Here is a 19,093-nt window from a genome sequence, read left to right as displayed (position 1 = left end):
CATGCTGGCTTGACACTCTCAAGAGCCGGTGCTGAGCATGCAGCAGAGGAAAAGCAGACAGGGTGGACGTATTTCAGTTGCAAGCAGCAGCAGATCAGGGTATTTTAGGGCTCTGCTGAGCCCTAAAACGTCAGTGTCCATATCCGACTTCACAACCGACACAGAGATGGGGCTCGGCAGCAAAGTGTTACACATCCAGAGGGAGATCCTCCAGCCTCCCTTCTGTGCCCTGTTTCCTTGCACGTCCCTTCCCCGAGGGCTGGAGCCCGGGCAGCTGGCAGCTCTCTAACACCAGGAAGGCTGCCCAAGACCTTCACTTCACAGGGAGTGATCAGAGGGCTGAGGTGAGGACCAGGGTAGCACAGGAGCCTGTGGCCCTGGCTAAAGTCACGTGTGTATGGCTACAGCATCCTCTGGGCTCCTCGTGCTTCATTCCTGCATTTAGAGGAATCATCTCTGCTCTACATTTAGAGGATAAACACAGCATTGCTAAAACAGGGGAAAAGCCAGACCTCTGCCACTTACTTTACTTGATGCACAGGCTGAAGCGTGCAGTAAGCTGGACCCCAGCAAACAAACCCACACAGGAGTGTGGAGGTGGGCACTGCCAGTCTGGCTGCTTGGATAATGAGAACAATCAGGATATGGGAGCATGAATGCAACATTATTGCATAGAGCAGGAAGCTCAGAGCAGGGGATTTCTTCATGGCGATGCTACCAACACCCTGAGGTGCTCTGCAAGAGCATCCGTCCCCACACAGTACCCTGTCCAGAGACTGCCCATCCTTCCTCCAGACCTGCACCTCCAACAGACAGCACCATGAATTATATGCTTATAAGCACTTTATGTCCTCTGGCTGTGTTCAGGCTGTCCTTCATTCCAGGTACTGGTTTGCTCTCTGCACCCCCAGCTGTGCAACCTGGGGTCCTTCTTCCTAACAGCATTAGGAACTTGGGAGGGAAAGCAGAGTGGGACCAGCTTCCCCAGTGCAGGCAGGCACTGTGTGCCCTGCTCTTTGATAAGCACAGGCTGTGCACTGCTGCTCCACCTGGTAACGGTGCTCTGTTTATTCCCAGTTTTGAGCAGGACACCAAGAGTAACGTTACACTTCATCTCTAGAAGTGACCAATGCCAGAGGTGATGGGGGGAGAGAGCATTAATTTCACCAGGATAACATCAACTCAGGAGCCAAAGGCACCTTTGCATCTCTCTAAAGCATCCCCCCCCAACCGCAGCATCCACCAAAGCGCCACAAACACCAAGGAAAGAGGATGCACGGGGGCCAAGCCCACGCCCAAAACACAGCACACAGCCACAGGGACCAGACCCCTCCAGCACAGCCCCTCTGGATAGCTCTGCAGGGCCCAGGCAACGGCAAACACGGGGGGGCTGCAGTGCTGAGCCTTTACCTATTGCCACGGTCAGAGGGGAGCCGGTGCGCGGCGGCGTGGCCGGGATGTTCTTGGGTGGGAGCGGTGGAGGTGCTGCAAAACAGAGCAGAGAGAGGGGCCAAACTCAGTTGCAGCACATGAGGAACCGTGCACCATTTGCTGGGAAAGGGGGACCAGCAGCACTCCCACCACCAGGACCTTTCAGCATCTCATGGAGTGACACAAGATTGCTGGGGGTCTTTGTGTTGAGTTTTAGCTTTTCCTTGGGGGGGGGGATTCTTTCATATTTAAAACCTTGACTTGTACTCATGCTTTAGAAACCTGAATTACCATGTTAATTCAAGCCTGTAGCCTCTGAGGCACAGACCTGCCTCTGCATTTCTCCAGTGCCCATCCCTGCATGCACCGATTGGGCTGCAGGAACGAGGCTTGTTAACCCTGTGCTGCTTCACAGCCATGTCACTGCAAAGCAGATGGAAATAGCAGCCGAGGAGCAGCAGCCCAGGAGGCACCACGGCTGCAGCTCAGCACCCTTAAGCAACTACTTCAGTCATGAGTGCCACAACCCTCCCTTCACAAGCTCGTGATGTGGCCAGATGTTGCCCTGAGCGTGGCATGTTTGGCATGAAATGGGTTGTGCTAATGGCCAGTGAGGGGGGGAAAGGAGCAGGGGGAGAAGGAAAGAGTGACTTTGCAGCTAGAGGGGAGGAAACACTGCCCCAGACATTGGGGAAAGCTGCAATAAACCCCAGGGACTTGGGGCTGTGCTCCCCACCCTTCTATTAGCCTGGAGAAACCGGCGCTTCCAATTTTTGCAGCCCACATTGTTAGCACGAATGATCAGGTGGCCCCGACCTCCCAGGGCTGGGGGATTAGCCACTGGCTCCATGCAGGCCATGGGCCCTGCCCAGGGACATTTCACCCTCCACATCCAGCCCAGTGCCCCAGGGAGGACACACACCGCCTCCCCCCGCCCTGGGTACCATCAGTCCCACCCACCCTAACACACTGCAACCACAGTCAAGCCAGGAGAAGAAAAAGCCCTCCAGCCTGCTCCGTGGTTAAAATGTGTCAGAACTACACAGTAACAGGAGTCTGGGTGAGGAAAAGCAGATTTGATTTCTGTATACAGTCACTTGTTTTGGGTTGATAACCTGCACAGTCACTTACTTCCAGTCGGAAAAGGTCTCGGTAGCTTTGGGGACTCGACGCTTGCGTTGACAGGCTGGACCGAACCCCATATCTCAGGCTGATCTAGAGCAGCTGAAAAACCAACCATACATGAATATACATGCAAAGGCAACGAGAAAAACCCCTGGCTGACTATTGACAAACACCCAACCACACAGAGGAGGCTCGTTCATCTGAGGGCTTGTAAAGAGAGGAAGCCAAGCAGTGACAGAAACCGCTCGTTAAAGACAGGGGTTTCCCTCTAGTGTTAAATAATAACAAGCTTCCCCGGTTTTTGGGCAGGACATGCAATTAGTTTGACACTGATGCTGCTTGACAAACAAAACAATGCCATTTCTGTATTTGGAGGCTCGTTATGTTATGTGAAACGCTGCCTTAATTGCAGAAGTCATCTGGAATTTGAGGACTGGCAGAAAAAGTAGAGCAGGTATTAAAATGCAACCTAATTGTATTCACAGAGGTTGCAGGGGGAAAGCTCTTCTACATCCCATTCAGACTTTCTGCACGCTTTAGGGGGGGGTTGTGTGTAGAGAACTGCACACAAACATACTTGTGATTAAAAGAATTAATTGGAGTCATTAATTACAAGACATAACTAGGCTACAAGAGGCAGCAGCCATTTCTCCAGAGCAGGGCTGGGAGGAGGAGGCCTCCTGAATGGGGTTTTTCTTTGGGGACAAGCAGCTCTTCAGGAGAGCGAAGGGGAAACAGCCTTGGAGCAGGGAGCACAGTGTCTTTATACTCCTGTCCAAGGGAACACTGTTCCTGTGGGGGAAAAATGCCATCTTCCTGGGCATGAGGAGCTTCAGGTGTTGCCAGACAGCTCCCTTCAGATCTTCCTTCAGCTACATCTGCGTGACAGTGACTGTTAAACACACCCCGCTTTGAGGGCGCTCCCTGGCAAACAGGCAGAACCAGGGGCTCATTGGGAAGCCAGTATTGGTAATATTTGTTGGCTGCTCTTTCTCTCAGGAGTCATCCCAAGAACACATAATTAACTGACTTAAACACTTGCTCTATTTCCATCATAAACCCCAACCCCGCGGCTCCTGCCCACCCTTCACGCCGTGCCCTCGGTTTGGTTTTCCCCCTTCCTTTATGAGGAGGGCTGATGATTGGCAGAGCTGTCCCCAGGGCATGGCATGGCCAGTGATCACAGCCAGGAGATGCCACCCCTGTCCCCTGACCCACCGTCCAGCTTCTGCTCCTCGAACGCCGACTCGAGCGGGGGCCCGAAGAGCGGTGCCAGCGCGGCCGGGTCCTCCCCGCCCTTCTTGCTGTGGAGTGAGACAAACACAGAGGGACAGCATGAGGTTTAGGCTCAAACCTGGTGTTGAAGTACCAGTGTGTATATTTTTGGGGCGTGTTCGGGTTGTAGATTAACGTGTGCCTGGCAAAACGCGGGGTTTCAGGCAGAGGGAAGGGAAAGGAGAGCGGTGGCACTGGCTGGAGCACTGCAGTGCAAACTCTGTGCTGCCCAAGCAGCTGCCAAGGCACTGGGGGTTGCTTCAGCATTAGTCAGAGCTACTCCAGACTGCATGGAAAAGGGAAAAAGAAGTCAAAAGTCTGGACTGCACTCAGGTCCAATGCACCTGGAGGCAAGCTCCTGGTGAGATTTGACTTCTGTGCCAGTTTGTCTGTGTTCCTGAACTGATAAACACTGACAGCACATGCATGCAGCTCTCCCTATCCATCAGGCTCGAGGCGGCTCCCAGCAATGGATGTCAGAGCCACAGAACTGTTTAGGTTGGAAAAGACCTTTAGGCTCCTGGAGTCCAAGCCCTGCCCTCACCCTGCCAAGCCGACAGCACCTCAGCTCCACGGCTGTGCACTAGCTCCAGGGCTGGGGCTTCCCCCACCTCCTTGGGCAGTTGGCTGTCTCATGAGCCTCAAAAGTGATGTTTCTGCAGTGGTATGTTTGACGAGCCAAGCTGGAGCAGCCCAGTTGGCTGAAGGCTGGGCAGTGTCTGTGCAGCAGTGACTGTGCTGAGCGTGCTGCACTGTTCTGGGTTCCATCTAGCCAGGGATGCGTGAAAAAAGAGTGAAACCCGGGTGTGAGATGCCCTCCCACTGAGCAGTGGTGGAAGCGTGCAACTGCCCACCAACACCTCCAAGCCCCAGCTCAGGCTGATGTGGCTGAAGGCAGCGGGAGGGGTGCTGTCCCCATGGGCTGGGTACCCACCTGGCGGGGTCTGGTGTGGGCGTGGAGCGCCGGGGCCGTGCGATCTCCTCACCTGCGGCACAGGACAGCGCGGGGTTAGAGCTGCCCCTCGCCCTCCTCCCCCCAGCATCACAACTGGATCTCAAAAGCTCAGCCAGTGCAACCCCCTGCCAGAGCAGCACCACCTAGAGCAGGGCACACAGGGACTCATCCAGCTGGGTTTGAATGTCTCCAGAGGAGGAGACTCCACAGCCCATCTGGGCAGCCCCTGCCAGTGCTCCCTCACCTCAACAGGGAACAAGTTCTTCCTTGTGTTTCTTATCACTCCCTCCCCCTGCCCCCCATGCTGCAGGGGGCTCGCACCAGGTCCCAGCCCACACCTGCAATGGGGTGCCAGAACAACATCTGCTTCTGAACTCAGACTTTACTCCTGTGGAGAGCTATCCCAGGGGGCTGCACTGCTTCTATAGGGTACCCCAAGCATGTCCCATATAACCTTAAGGGCAGACATTGTTTCTGCCAGCACCACTTTAAAGCAAACCTTTTTCCTTGTCCCCCCACTCCCCTGCCATAGCTACTGGCTCTGCAGAACATACTTACTGGATAAATTCCTTTTAATCGTGCCCTGGAATCAGAAACACAGGAGGTAAGTGGGATGCACGTGGCAGCTGTCACCCAAGGAAGGCCACAGCAGCGAGGCAGCCCAGCACACGTGGCAGGAACTGCCTAAGGGGGCATTTGCTGTACATGCTTGAAATACATCCCTCTGCACATGTGTGGGGGGGGAAACCCCCCTTGCTCCCAGCACACAGGGAGCAGAAAAACCCTACCAAGAGGTTTCTGAGCCATGTAAAGCCATCCTGCGTGCCCAGGGCTTGTGGGGGGTCACTGACACCCCCTTGGAATCACCACAAATCCCAAATCCTCCAGATGGGACATTGACAAATGGATCAAAGCCAAATGATGGATTTTTTATCAACTTAAATCCACACCACACAGTGTCCATGCACAGCAAAAGCCAAACCAACTCCCCAGGTGGCAGGAGCTGTGACACAGAGCAGTGGGAGCCCCCTTAGAGCAGGATGGCAGCAGGGTTAGCCCAGGACCACGAGCAGGGATGCTGTGGGGCCGCAGGGATACAGGCAGAGCATCACTCTTTGCAAGGCCCCACATCAGCTGGAGACACACAACAGAGTGGCTGGCAGCACTCTCCCCCTGCTCCCCTTCCCCCACACAAGCCCAGCACAGACTGAGACCCTCCCCCCAGCCCCCCCTTTCCCTGAGCAGGGCTGGGGGCAGAGGCGGCAGGATCGGGCGCTTACCGGGCTGCGCCGCTGCGGTCAGCGAGAAGGAAGAGAGAACAGACACCTGGTCAGAGAGCGACAGGTCAGCGCCCCAAGTCCCCAACACCCATCACCCCCCCAGCACAGCTCGACCCAAACCCCCCTGGAATGGAGGGACTTTGGGCTCAGGATGGCCAGAAGCCATCACCATTGCACACAGCAGCACCAGTGGGCATCGACTGCTCAGGGGTTCTGCTTTCTCAGCCCTTTTGATGGGTAAGGATGCAGATAAAACACACCCAGGTGAAACCTTGGATCTTGTCCATAAACACCAGCTTTTTCACCCAAACTGTACTCCCCCAGACTAGGTACATTCAAAGCAAGGACAGCCTAGTTCTGTTTTCAAAGGCTTTAAGTTAAATCAGGAGAGGAGGAAAATAACAGACACCCGTGCCTCCCAAAATGGGAGGATTTGTTATTTGCACTTTATGTTTCAGCTCTAGAGACATGCAGGAGGGGGACCATGCAAGCAGGAGAACACAGGAGTGTGTGAGCAAAGGACAGCAGGAGAATCTGGATTTCTTACCGGACTTTTCCTCTAAAAGAACGCAGGGAAACAAAAACAGAAAGTGAGAATGTAAGGTACTGTCCATACAGGGGTAACACAGAAACAAGAGAGGTGTGGCATGACCACAAGCACAGCAGGTGCATCACTGCTGAACACAGAGGCAAGCAGAGGCGTGAGAGCATCCAGCCAGGCTGTCCCTCGCTTGGACAGGACATGGGAGGGAGAGATATAACACACATATAAGATATAAGAGATATAAGCACACAGATATAACACCTGCATCTCAGGCACCTCACAAAAAGGATTCACCTGCACTGGCCTTCACAGGCCCTGCTGGCTGCAGCCAAAGGCCACCTGGGTCACTTCTTGGAAGGGTCCATACAAAAGATGAAAGTGGGACTTGACCCCAAAGTGCCCTAAACTTGAGCTTTGCCCAGAGACTTTTTCCAGGCTGCTACAAAGCCCCTGCTCCTGGGCTGAGTTTTCATGGTGCAAATAGGGAAGGGGCAGGAGCTGCTGGGGGGAGGGAGCAGAGGAGAGGGCAGGAGGTGTGAAGATGCTGGGCTGCTGCTGGTGTGGCACCACTCACCTCCCACGTGCCCTTTGGCTCCATCCATGGCATTTTGGATCCTGACCTGGGGAACCAGCATGGTTCCTTCTGTCCAGCCTGGCACGGGGCTTTTCCCTGAGCCCTTTGGGGCTACACTGCTTTATAGGCAGGCAGTAGCTCTGCCAGTGGGGCTGGGGACAGGGATTTCCTAAAAGCAAAGCCCAGAGCACCCTGACCCAACACCCAAAGGGCAGCCTTTGGATCATACAAGGCTGACACACATGGACATACACATCAGAGGCTGAATCCTTCCTAACTGGCAGCAAAACCCCCCAGCCTCAGCAGGAAAAACTCCACAGAGGAAGGACACAGAATCCTCTCAGGCAAAATGCACACTTTGAGGGGTTTTGTTGTCCTGGAAAGGGTGAGATGCAGAAGAACTGCTGCCCACACCAGCCTGATCCTCCCGCACCGGTGCAAAACCAACCAAGCATCTCAAGAGTAAGAGTAACAACAACCAAGGACCTTTGGGCTGCTGAGAGCTGAGTGGGACCACTTCAAAATTCCTTAATGGAGCTTTATTTAATGCTAGAGACAAAGTTGCTTTCCACCTTTTTGGCTGCATTCTCTGAAATCCCTTTGCTGCCAGCTGCAGTACAGACTCGACGAGCAGCTGCCCTGAGGCTGGACCAGAGCTCCAGCTACACTCAGGATGGGCAACAGCCAACCCTCAGAGCAAGGCCAGCAAGTGAGGCAGAAGCAAAAGCCAGGAGGGAAGGAGGATACATCAAAGAGAGACTTGGCCCCTTAAATAAACTCTTAGTGCTTTCCCTATCCCAGTTCTAAAGCGTTGCACCATTTTCTCCCTCCTCCTACTTTGTACAGCTATACACGAGTGCACCAGACTGCTGGGGCCATCAAGTTGCACAACCCAAATTAGCTTTGTCCTGCAATAAGGAATTCTAGGAGGTTTTTTCCCCCCTCTCTTGATCAAAACTATCCATCTCTTTGGGAAACAATCGCCAGTCTCCAAATCACCACCCCTTTTTTGATGAGCTGGGGGGATTTGTGTGGTTGTTGCTTGGTTTGGGGATTGTTTTTTTCCCCCTTTTTTTTGTGTTTCCCAAAGCAGCCAACTGCAGTTTCTAACCCTCAGATCCTAACAGCCAGAAACTCCCTGCTCTCAGCACAAAAAAGGCATCCAGAGTGTCCATTGCTAGAAGGGGCCAAGCATCAGGGGGAAGCAGAGCTGTGCTGGAGGGACTCGGCATTTCCAAGGACTTCTCCCAGAAGTTTTCATTAAACTTGGTGATTGGTGGTGTTGTTTTGGAAAGGAGAAATTAATCAAACACCACACACTCATTTCACTTCCTCCTTGCTTAAAGTTTGAGATTCATTCCCACTTCAGACACAGGCTATTTATAAAGCACAGGAAAGCTTCGTCTGAAAAGACACGCCAGCCCACACTAAAGCCCACTGCAAGGCAAGAATCAAAGCTCTGCATGGCTGAACAGATTGGGGTGAGATGACAGAAATCTTAGGAAAACCAGAGGGGGCTGGTATTTGTACTGGAGAGATGACATTTCATTCCAGGAAGCACAGATTCATCACTGGGAGGAGAAGTGTCTCTCTAACATCCCATAGCAGCAGTGTGGCAAAGCCCATAGATGCTTTCCCTGGCATCAGGGCAAGACTCATCCCATTCATGTCCTGAATTATGATGACCCCACTGAAAAGAAAATGAGGAAAAGGGGAAAAAAAAGAGGAATACTATACTCTGATCCCAGCTGTCCTGCTTTGTGAGCAGGAAACAGAAGTCTTCAGGCAGTTTTGAACTGGAAACATCACTGTGATACACCTGAGCTCTACCTGCATTATTGGCTCCATATAGACCAGACTCTATAAACAAAGGCACAAACGTCACCCTTGGCACTAAGGAAGAGGCCTCTCCTCGCTCAGGATGAGCCCCACGGGGCACTTGCTGCTTTGGCAGCTGGAGGAAGAGGTGGAAACCCTGAGGACTCACCACGGGGGAGGGAGAGAGTGCGATGTTGCCGACCGAGGCCTTGAGCTCGTCCACCGTGGCTGCGCTCTTCAGGATGTCCTTCGCCTGCAAGGGCTTGATCTTGATGTTGAACTTCTTGTGCGCCTCCTCTTCCTCCTCGGACTCGCTCGAGGAGTAGAAGTGCTTTCCTTTGGTAGGTAGAGCACAGTTAAAGAAGGTTTCCTTCTGCTGCAGGGGCAGAGCCACGGCATTCCAAAGCTCGAGGCTCCCTGGGGAGGGGAATCTGGTGTTCCTGAAATCCCACAGGCCCCAGGGCAGGAGTAGAGTCTGGGGGGGTGAATCCTGCTGGGCCTGATGCTGCTCTGATGTTTCACTGCATTACCCATGTGCAGGCAGAGGAGGTGGGAAGCGGTGCTCACAGGGGTAGATCCAGCTGTGACGTGCACCTGGGGGTTTGCTCCCCATCCTGACCTCGGGGACTCGTTGCCCACAGACAGACAGCACTTTGCAGCGGTGGCATAGGAAAGAAAAAAGCCTGCTTTTCCACTGACACACCTCCAGCTGCAAGGAGGAGGCTTAAAATCTGCTGCCAGCCCACAAACCTGGCACAAGCACGTGCTCTGGGCACCGGCGCCTCCTCACCCCTTCATGGGATGTGCCACAGGAGCTGCAGGCAAACCCTGAAACAGCAGCAGCTGTGAGGAAGCATCTCACAGGCAGCACTTGTGGGCAGCCCCAGTGGAGCACCCACTGCAGAAGGGATGAGACATGGGGGGTCTCACACCTCCTCCTTCCATAGCAGTGGATCGAAGGCAACTGAATCAGAACCTTAAGGGTTGGAAGGGACCTCAAAACATCATCTGGTCCAACCACCTTCTGCTCCACTGCCCCAGGTAATTCCCTCTGGGACCCTACTTAAACTTTGGAGTGACAGCTCAAAAGCAAAATAAAGAGAGGGAAAATTAATAACAAAAGAAAGCAAGATGGGCAGTGGCCTGCCTGGGAAGCCCAGCTCATCTTACAGCCTGTAAACTGAGAGGCCAAGCCAACAATAAAGGATATAGCCTGGTTCCTCAGGTCGGATGCTGTATCCCTCCTCATCAAGCTCAGGTGAATTCTGGAGAAGACACAAACCCCACCAAACCATTAGGAATGCTAATCCTGTTCCTTGGAAGCTGGAGCAGTTCTTTCCTCCTGCCTCATGTAGTCCAAGCCCATCATTGTCCCTTGGGGCTGCAGGGAGCAACAGGCAGCCGTGCTGTGGCACAGCCTCGCTGCAGATCCATTGGGGCAGGGCTCAGTTCCACAGGTTAAGTGTTGCAGTGCTCAGTTTTTGCAGAAAACCTTCTGCAATGCTTGGTGGCAACCCAGGGCTCTCTCTGGGTAACCACAATGTCCGGTGGGCCCTCTGAGCCACCCCATTTCGGGGCAGTTTTATACAACTGAACTGACAGGCAGAGTTTTAGGTCCCTCATTACAAGACAGACACCGAGGTTCTGGAGCGTGTCGGTCTCTTCTCCCAAGTAACAAGTGACAGGACAAAAAGAAACGGCCTCCAGTTGTCCCAGGGGAGGTTTAGATTGGAGCTGAGGAAGAATTTCTTCCCTGAGAGGGTTGTCAGCCCCTGTGCCAGGCTGCCCAGGGAGCTGAGGTGCTAGGGGCCAGGGGTTAGTGGTGGGCTGGGACTCCAGCAGCTTCAAGGTCTTGTCCAACCAAAACGATTCTATGATGTGAAATACATATCTGACACAATCAGGATCCAGACACCACCCAAAGTGGGCACCCAGAGAGCCCAGAGGCAGCGTGTGCTCCCAGCTGAGTGCTGGGTGCTGGGCCAGGGGAGGCTCCCTGGGACACTTACGTATCGATCCCAGTCGATCTCGGCGTAAAATCCATTGGGGGCCCCATTTGTTTTCTTCTGCAACACATTGAAAAACAAGCAAACAAACAGAATCTGTATTTTAAATTGAGGAGATGAGAACACAAGACATCCCAGAGCTGTGCCTTGGCACAGCCAGGATGCTGCTGGGCACTGCTGCAGGTGCCAGCGTGGGCACACAGCCATACACAGCAGCATCCCCCATGTTGGGAAGGGCTCCCACACCAGGCACTGAAAAGGCTGGTTCTGGGCACTCATCAGCTGAACACAAAACATTTGTTGAGGAGGAGAAATGAAATGGCCATTCCTCCATGTGCTGGGGTGTTCCAGCCCATGGTGGCAGCAGGGGTTCCTGATGCCCACTGTGCAGGAGACAAACACCTTCCCCAGAACACACTCAGAGGAGGACTCTGTTATTTGGCATCACCTGCAGAGCTGGGCTGAGCAGTGAGGGGGATCTGGGCTGACCCAGCTGGGATGTGGCATTAGTGCATGTCACAACACACTGACAACACAGACAGAGGTTATTGCTGCTTCAGGCTCGTTTGCAAGGAGGCTTTGGGCACCCATCCCCTGCAGGACCCTTTTCTGGTCTCATGCTGGCCACACAGGACAGCCAGCAGTGCTGCAAGGCCAGCTCAGGGGCTCAAGTTAGGCTGGGTTCTGAGTTCTTGAGCACCTACATTAGAAAATCTGGTTTCTTTCTGGTGCCAGAGGAACATCCTCACCCCAGCATCTTTGTCCCAGGGCCACCAGCACCCTCACCCTCCCTGTTTCAATGGTCCTCACAACGCTGCCCAAGAGCAGGGCAACCTTGTTAGAGGTACAAGAGTGAACAAAATCAGTCTCTAGGTGCAGTTACCAGGAACTCCTGGTCCATATACATCTAACCCTGCTCCTGCTCAACTCATATACCTCCATCTGACCTAGATGGTGGTCTCCTCCTACATTCTGCATTCCCCAAGAGCAGCTCCTCCCTGTTTTGAGCCACCCTTTCATAGCTGTAAGCAGAGCTCTGTTTTCCTTACCGAGTTCTTTTTGCCTCCTTCCCGCACGCTCTCGGGTTTGCTATTGCAAGGTGGCTCAGTGGGATGAGGGCTGGGTGGCTGCAAGGGAGGGGGGTTGGGCAAAAAAAAAGGGGGTTAAAGGACCAGATGGGGGTTAATTATCTCTCTCTTTTTTTTTCTTTTAAACACAGGAAAATAAGTTACAAGGAAGTAGCAAAGAAACTGCAGGGTTTTATAAGGAAGGAAGGGCTCAGCTGGGGCTCCAGTTTTGAGTGAGGGCAGGTAATGGGGCTCTATTCAGCAGCCAGAGGACTTGCCTCTTGGCCACTCCAGTGGCTGCAAACGTTATAGTTAGGACATACAGGAAGACAAGTTATACTAAATGCCTCCATCCTCCAATTCCCCTGCCTCCAATACATTCTGTAGCTTCATTACATCCCAACCCCACCATCCAAATTGCACTTCTGCATCTTTCAGCTTGCTGGAGCAGTGGAAAGCAGTGCATTGAGCTCAAAGAGCAAGCCACCTGAAAACCATGAATAGGAGTCCAGCTGAGAGGGCATTTGAGGTCCCTGCACCCAGGCCTGCCAAGAAAAGGCTGCCCAGAGCACGTCTGTGGGTGGCAGAGATGGCCCCAGGCTGCTCCTTGCATTTTATTGCTGCACCACTGCTGAATAGAGCCTTGGTTAAAGCACTAACTGAGCTACCAACTTGTGCTTTACCAATCTCTATTTCTCAACAGGTGGCTTACAAACACAGGGCAAACCCCAAAGCCAAGGATTTTGGGTCATATGTGGGGGAGAAAAAAAAGAAGTGATGTCCCTAAAGGAGCAGTTTGGCACCCCAATGTTTGTATGGCTTTGTGAAACACACCCCAGTGCCGCTCTCCCTGCTGAGCCTCCCGAAGAGGGTCTCAGGTTTCTTTGCAGGTGAGCTTCTAACATCTGAATTTGCTCAAGAAACAAGGGCCAGTAGAGTCCCAGACTGAACTTATGCTTATTTGCAAGATAGGTATCAAAGGGCTAAAGGAGACGGGGTGTGTGTACTGCCCATGTCTAGCAGGGGCACTCCTACCCAACGCCACACAGGAAAGCAGCAATAATTCAGGAACGAGTGTGTGTGTGTCTCCTTGTCTTCAGTTTAATATAGAATAGATCCTGCAAACAGCTGTGGGGGCAATTTAAGTCATCACACAGCAAATCTGACCCAAGCCAATCAGCAGGAGCAGAAAGTGAGGAGCTGGAGGTTTCAGCATGCCAGCCGGGCTCTCTGCCCACGGCTCCTCAGGTGCTCCTGGGCTCTTATTTCCTCTCATAGAAAGCCTGGAACGTGTCACTAGATTAAACAGGCAGCTTCTCACCCAGACACTGACTTTCTATATTAAACAGAAAGGGAGAGACAGTTCACAGCAGGCTGATGGAGGCTGATGAGGAGCTGGCATTGAGGGGGCACAGCGGGAGGGGGCAGCGGGAGCGGGGGCCGTGTGGTACTTACGATGCCGTCCCTGTCTGGTGACCCTCTGCAGAGAACAGAAGGAGAGGCAGTGTGTTAGCTCCCAGACTGCACCAGCACCTCCTCAACTGGGGCTTTTCTTAAATCCACAGCAGCAACTATGGAACTGTTCAAACTACGAAATCGTCGTGGAATCGGAACGACCTGTGACCTGCTCCTTGGGACCACTCCACCCCCTCCCAGAGCTCCCAGGGGCACTGCTCTCATGGCATCAGATGACAGATTGTATTGATGAGTCATTTATTATAGTCTAATTATTAGTAAAGTGCTCCTGCTGCTACTGAGACCCTCCTGGCTGAGAAGCTGGGCTGGCTTCCCCTTGCTCCCACCCCACAGCCCTACCCTGGGTGAGCATCCCCTTGCAGGAGAGGTTAAAAAACACAGACAGAGTAATTCAGAGGGGTTTTTTTCCTCTGCCAGAAGCACAGTCTCTTCTCTTTTGAATGGATGTGAGAATTGATGACACTCCAAGGCTCCTAATCCCCAGCTGCTTATGGGATTTGGGCCTCGGTCACGGCAGGCTCAGCAGCCCTATTTAAACACTGGCTGAGGATGTGGAGTTATTCAGCAGAAGACAAATATGTTTATGAGAACCAGACTGGCTCCTCCACCTCCTACACACTCTCCAGTTTTATGCCCTGCCAGAGATTTGCCACAAATTACCATCTGAGTCAAGGCATCACAGAAACCCCACAGGGAGCTGCTGCCCGTCAGGCTCCGCTCTAAGGCTGACAGGTGCCTTTGAACTTCACTAACTCATCCCTGGCTGCCTCACTTCTCTTATCACAGAATGGTAGGGTTGGAAGGGAGCTTTAGAGATCATCCAGTCCAACCCCCTGCAGAAGCAGGGTCACCTAGATCAGGTCACACAGGAACATGTCCAGGTGGGGCTTGGAGACCTCCAAGGAAGGAGCCTCCACAACCCCTCTGGGCAGCCTGTGCCAGGGCTCCCTCAACCTCATCTCATGCTTAAAACCACAAGTGTCTCCAAAACTCTTTGGAAGCGACAGAGACCCACTCTGCTCCCCTATTTGCCCTAGATGCAGGAGCCCCTCACGCCGCTGCCCGCAGCGTGACCCCACACTAATCGCTGCTGCTGCTGCCTAATTGCAGCATCTCCGCCGCAGCCGCCTCTCCGAGAGCTCGTTACCAGCAGGATTCATTATCCCAACAGCATCCCCTAGGAAGGGCTGGCTGCTGCAGGGAGATCACAGCCCTGGCTAAAGGCAGGACCTCCACTCATTTCCCACAGCAGAGGGAGATGCAAAGCAGCCAGCTTGCTGCCCATCCCGATGCGTTCTAAAGGAAGCCATGCACGGCCAGAGCTCCTGCCTGGCTGGGGCACAGGGAGCCATCATGCCCGGTGACAAGCCCCTCCTCTGCCAGCAGGAGCACAGCTCATGCTGCATAGCCCTCTCGTGGCATGTGCTCTGTATCCTCCCTTATTTTTGCCCCCCCACCTTTTACAGCCCTGCAGGTGCTGCTGCAGCCGGGCTCGCCACGTTCCCAAGAGCACAGCCAGACACATCACAAGAGAAACCTCATCAGCCAGTCCTGACATAGAAGACCAGGAGGGGACCTCATCAGCACTTATAAATAGCTAAAGGGTGGGTGTCAGGAGGATAGGGCCAGTCTTTGTTCTGTGGTGGCCAGTGCCAGGACAAGGGGTGATGGGCACAGGCTGGAACAGAGGAACTGCCATGGCAACACGAGGAGAAACTCTTTTGGTGCTGAGGTGAGGGAGCCCTGGCCCAGGCTGCCCAGGGAGGGTGTGGAGGCTCCTTCTCAGGAGGTTTCCAACCCCACCTGGGCACATTCCTGTGCCCCCTAAGCAAGGGGAACCTGCTCTAGCAGGGGCTGGGGGAGCCCTGGAGGTCCCTTCCCACCCCCACCATTCCAAGATTCTATGATAAAATAGCTCAGGAAAGCAAATCCAGACAAGAGAAAAGAAAAAGCCCACAGGCTTTCTGCTGTCCCAGACACTAAGCAGTGCTGCAAAGGGCTGGATGGTGGCGCTGGGGTGGGAGCAGGGCTCCCCATCGCCTTTCCCCAGCACATGGGCCGCACAGGCTCCTTCGCCACCCTGTGCTGGGACATGCCCCCAAAGCCAGGGCAGTGACAGCGAGAGCTGTCCCCGGGCTGGGCTCAGCACCCACGCACAGCACCCTTCCCAGATGTGGGGAGCAGCTCTGCCAGATGTTTTCCCAGGAAGCAGAAGCCTCTCTGGCAGCAGAGCCCTCCTGGTCCCTAAGCCCACAGCCCTGTGCTCCACAGCCTGCCTCGCCTCGCTGCCTGCACCGGCATCTGCTTCCATGCAATTTGCATCTAAAAAGATGTCAGCAGACGGGCAAATCAGTAGTTTGGGCAGAGATTAATCTGCTGAAAGTCTCAGAGGAGTCATTTTCTCCTGATCACCGCTAACTGTCACCGTAAATTGCAGCCACGTGGAGAACCAGCTTTATCGTCTCCGCAACCACGCGGGGCGAGTGCCCTGTCTGGTGAGGGACAAGGGGAAACAGCTTCAGGGGATTTGTTATTGCAAGGCTTGCTGCAAGGCCTGTGATGCACTGACTTCCCTCCTGCCCTGGCATGCTGGCTGCAGCATCTCCCCACCACCATCATCCCCCAGCGCAGTTCCCATCGTGTTGGCTTACGTGGAATCAGTGTCCTTTTCTTTCTTGCGTATACCAAACGCCTTCCTTGTACGTTTTTTCAGTCCTGGGGAGAGAAGGGATACAAATAAGAACACAGTATTTGTGTTGCACTTCAAACAAATCCTCCCAAAAGTTTCCTTACTGACGAATGGCAGCTTCCAAGTTTGCAAAGGAGAGAGCCAGAGCCAAGGAAGCGCCAGCGGGACTTTGCAGGCAGCGGGGACATTTGCTTCTGCCTTTTATCTGGTCACTTCCCTTGGTCTCAGTGTGTGTGATGATGTATTTCACAGCATTCCTAAGCTTACTGTCTTCATGACACACTTTTGCCATGCTGCATGTGGGTAATAATGGTCAGTGGGAAACCCCTTCTTTGGTGTAACTCCTGCAACCCCAGCGAAAAAGCACCCCCCATCCCCAAGAGCAAATCAAACCCCCCAGTTTAAAACATGAGGCTGGTCATCTCTGCACTGATTCTTGATCTTCAAGGTGCTCAGGATGATATCTGGTACCAATGATGCTGGGAAGTGGGAGCCCAGGGAGCTCCACTTTTAAAAACAGATGGGGGAGAAGACTTTTGTGAGCTTCTCCCTCTTTTCCAGTCTAAGAGCTATCCAGCAGAGGGATTTTTAGTAGCCACTTGCAGCAAGTATTCCAAGGAAGGGATGTGGAGCATTTTAAACCAGCACATTTTGCTGGGCAGGATGGCTGTCCTGCAGATGATTTTGTCCAGCTCAACTCTGAGACCCACCTGCAGCTGGAAGCTGCTCTGACATTGGACACCAAAAGACACACTTGTGCAAGTGCTGCCACAGCAGCACAATAGCAACTAATTTAGGTCATGTAGAGATGTTGATGGCCAAAGCAGCCAATATAAACCATGGCCCTTGAGTCTAGAACAGCTATTTCTGGCCTCTTCCTTTAGGAGCCCCTAGGAGTTTTGCTTTGGTCTGGAAGTTTCCCCATAGGTGAAGGACTGTGGGTTGCACACAGCAGACACAGCTGCAAGGATGCAGCAAGAGGCAGGAGAGGCAAATGCAATGGCCCACACAATGCAACAAGCTGACCTGCAGCAAATGGACCCATCCAGCATGCAGGACCTGCAGCAGCTCCTACCCCAAAACCTCCTGGAATGCAGAGTCAAGGGATCCCCCAGCAAACAAGGGCCATTCCCACCCCCCACAGCCCACGTCCCAGCAGTGGGGATGGGGGAGGAGGAAGGCAGATCCAGCAGCACCTTGCTGGGGAGCTCAGCAGCCACGGGCACCCATGCCACGTCCTGCTATGCAGCCAGGAGACAGCTGGCCTGTTCATTTGCAGGAAAGGGAAATGTGCTCATTAGGAGCCTCGTTAGGCACACACATGCCTGCACAGTCCCACTGCTGCAAGCCTGACGTGCTGTGCAGCGGCTGGGGAAGGTGCAGAGGAGGCTCCGTGGTGCCAACCGCCACTGCCACGGCTGGGACAGCTCACACAACCCACATCATGCCAGAAGCACACAGCTACACTTGTCTAAAACCTGCTCTCTTAAAAAATACCATCTAGGATTCAATGGAAAACCCCCCAAGTGATGTACTGAGCGAGCCACATCTCCTGTAGCTCCCCTGAAACTGTCTCTGGACACCCCAGGAACACGAGAGCTTTGCCTGGGAACTGTGTGGCCTTGCACAGGGCATCCAGCTGATGCTTTTGGGGGAGAACTGGGTTTCTTTGCTCTGCCTCCTGCTTCAAATGTGCCTTTGCACTGAAATGATCTTCTGTTTCACAAGGAACACCCAGCTCCTCTGGGTCCAAGCTGGAGCACACTGCAAGTAGCTGGAGCACACTGCAAGTAGCTGGAGCACACTGCAAGTAGCTGGAGCACACTGCAAGTAGCTGGAGCACACTGCAAGTAGCTGGAGCACACTGCAAGTAGCTGGAGCACACTGCAAGTAGCTGGAGCACACTGCAAGTAGCTGGAGCACACTGCAAGTAGCTGGAGCACACTGCAAGTAGCTGGAGCACACTGCAAGTAGCTGGAGCACACTGCAAGTGCTTGCTTTCAGCAGCACAGCCACAGCTGCTCCCTTCTCAAAACACAATGTTGGGGTCAGGGTGCTCTCAATATCCCATGGCTGAGGGGCTTTTTGGGCCTACACTAGGACCAAGCCAGCCAGGGTAGGACCAAGCTCCAGGAGGTCTCCTTGCCATTGCTTGTGGAGCTTTAGGTTGGACGTTTCCCCCATGAAATGGGGAACAAACGGGAGTGCTCCTGAAAAAGAGAATTCACACCCAGTGCACTTCCCTCCTCTGCCCACAGCAAATATTGCATGGGCAGGGCTGAAGGAATCCCTGAGGGAATCCCACACCCCCAGCCCATGGGATCCATGGCCCCCAGAGCTGCTGCTGCAGCAGAAGCAGCCGGGAGCGATGCTGAGCCCCTGGGCTCACCCTGCAGCCTCGCCTGGATGCTCTCCCTGCATCACACCTTCCAGCTCCCCAAGCCTCCAGGGAGTTATTAATAACCAAGGAAGGGTTCCATTAATCTCACCACCCAGAATAACTGCAGCCTCCCAGCTCAAAGTAGAACAGGGAGGGCTGACAACCCCAGAAACGAGCTGTTTAGTCTTATCTGAAGCAGCAGCACCCGATTTGGCTAAATGTTGTAAGGAAGCCTTCTGCTCACTTATATAATAGGCCCACCATCTGCTTAAAATGGTAATGCTTGAGGGGGAAAGAGAGATATTTAGGGAAGGCAAAAGCCTCCTCTGGAGAGGGCTGTCAGGAGCAGGTCCCCTGCTGAAGCCATCACCCCCTGCCTGCTTGTCCCCTGACTGGGACACCAGAGAGGTTCATGGCTCACCAGGGGACAGGGTGGTGATTTCCCAGGACAGCTCTGCTTTTGGGTGGCTGCA

The 19,093-nt window shown here is 53.6% G+C and overlaps 1 protein-coding gene across 1 annotated transcript in view; it reads right to left on the bottom strand.

The window, feature by feature from the left end:
- Window positions 1-19,093, bottom strand: part of SGIP1 (SH3GL interacting endocytic adaptor 1) — a 64,783-nt gene that overhangs the window by 25,058 nt on the left and 20,632 nt on the right. The window contains exons 4-16 of the mRNA XM_062003921.1: window positions 16,203-16,312; window positions 13,531-13,555; window positions 12,058-12,135; window positions 11,012-11,068; window positions 10,213-10,267; window positions 9,172-9,347; window positions 6,614-6,625; window positions 6,067-6,078; window positions 5,345-5,369; window positions 4,766-4,817; window positions 3,775-3,860; window positions 2,563-2,655; window positions 1,411-1,485 (exon numbers count right to left, since the gene is read on the bottom strand). Of these exons, the coding sequence (XP_061859905.1) occupies window positions 1,411-1,485; window positions 2,563-2,655; window positions 3,775-3,860; window positions 4,766-4,817; window positions 5,345-5,369; window positions 6,067-6,078; window positions 6,614-6,625; window positions 9,172-9,347; window positions 10,213-10,267; window positions 11,012-11,068; window positions 12,058-12,135; window positions 13,531-13,555; window positions 16,203-16,312 (856 nt within the window). The remainder of the gene's footprint in view (window positions 1-1,410; window positions 1,486-2,562; window positions 2,656-3,774; window positions 3,861-4,765; window positions 4,818-5,344; window positions 5,370-6,066; window positions 6,079-6,613; window positions 6,626-9,171; window positions 9,348-10,212; window positions 10,268-11,011; window positions 11,069-12,057; window positions 12,136-13,530; window positions 13,556-16,202; window positions 16,313-19,093) is intronic.

This window comes from Colius striatus, chromosome 10 (assembly GCF_028858725.1).
Source record: "Colius striatus isolate bColStr4 chromosome 10, bColStr4.1.hap1, whole genome shotgun sequence".
NCBI lineage: Eukaryota > Metazoa > Chordata > Aves > Coliiformes > Coliidae > Colius > Colius striatus.
This window is presented reverse-complemented; position numbering and strand designations above follow the sequence as displayed.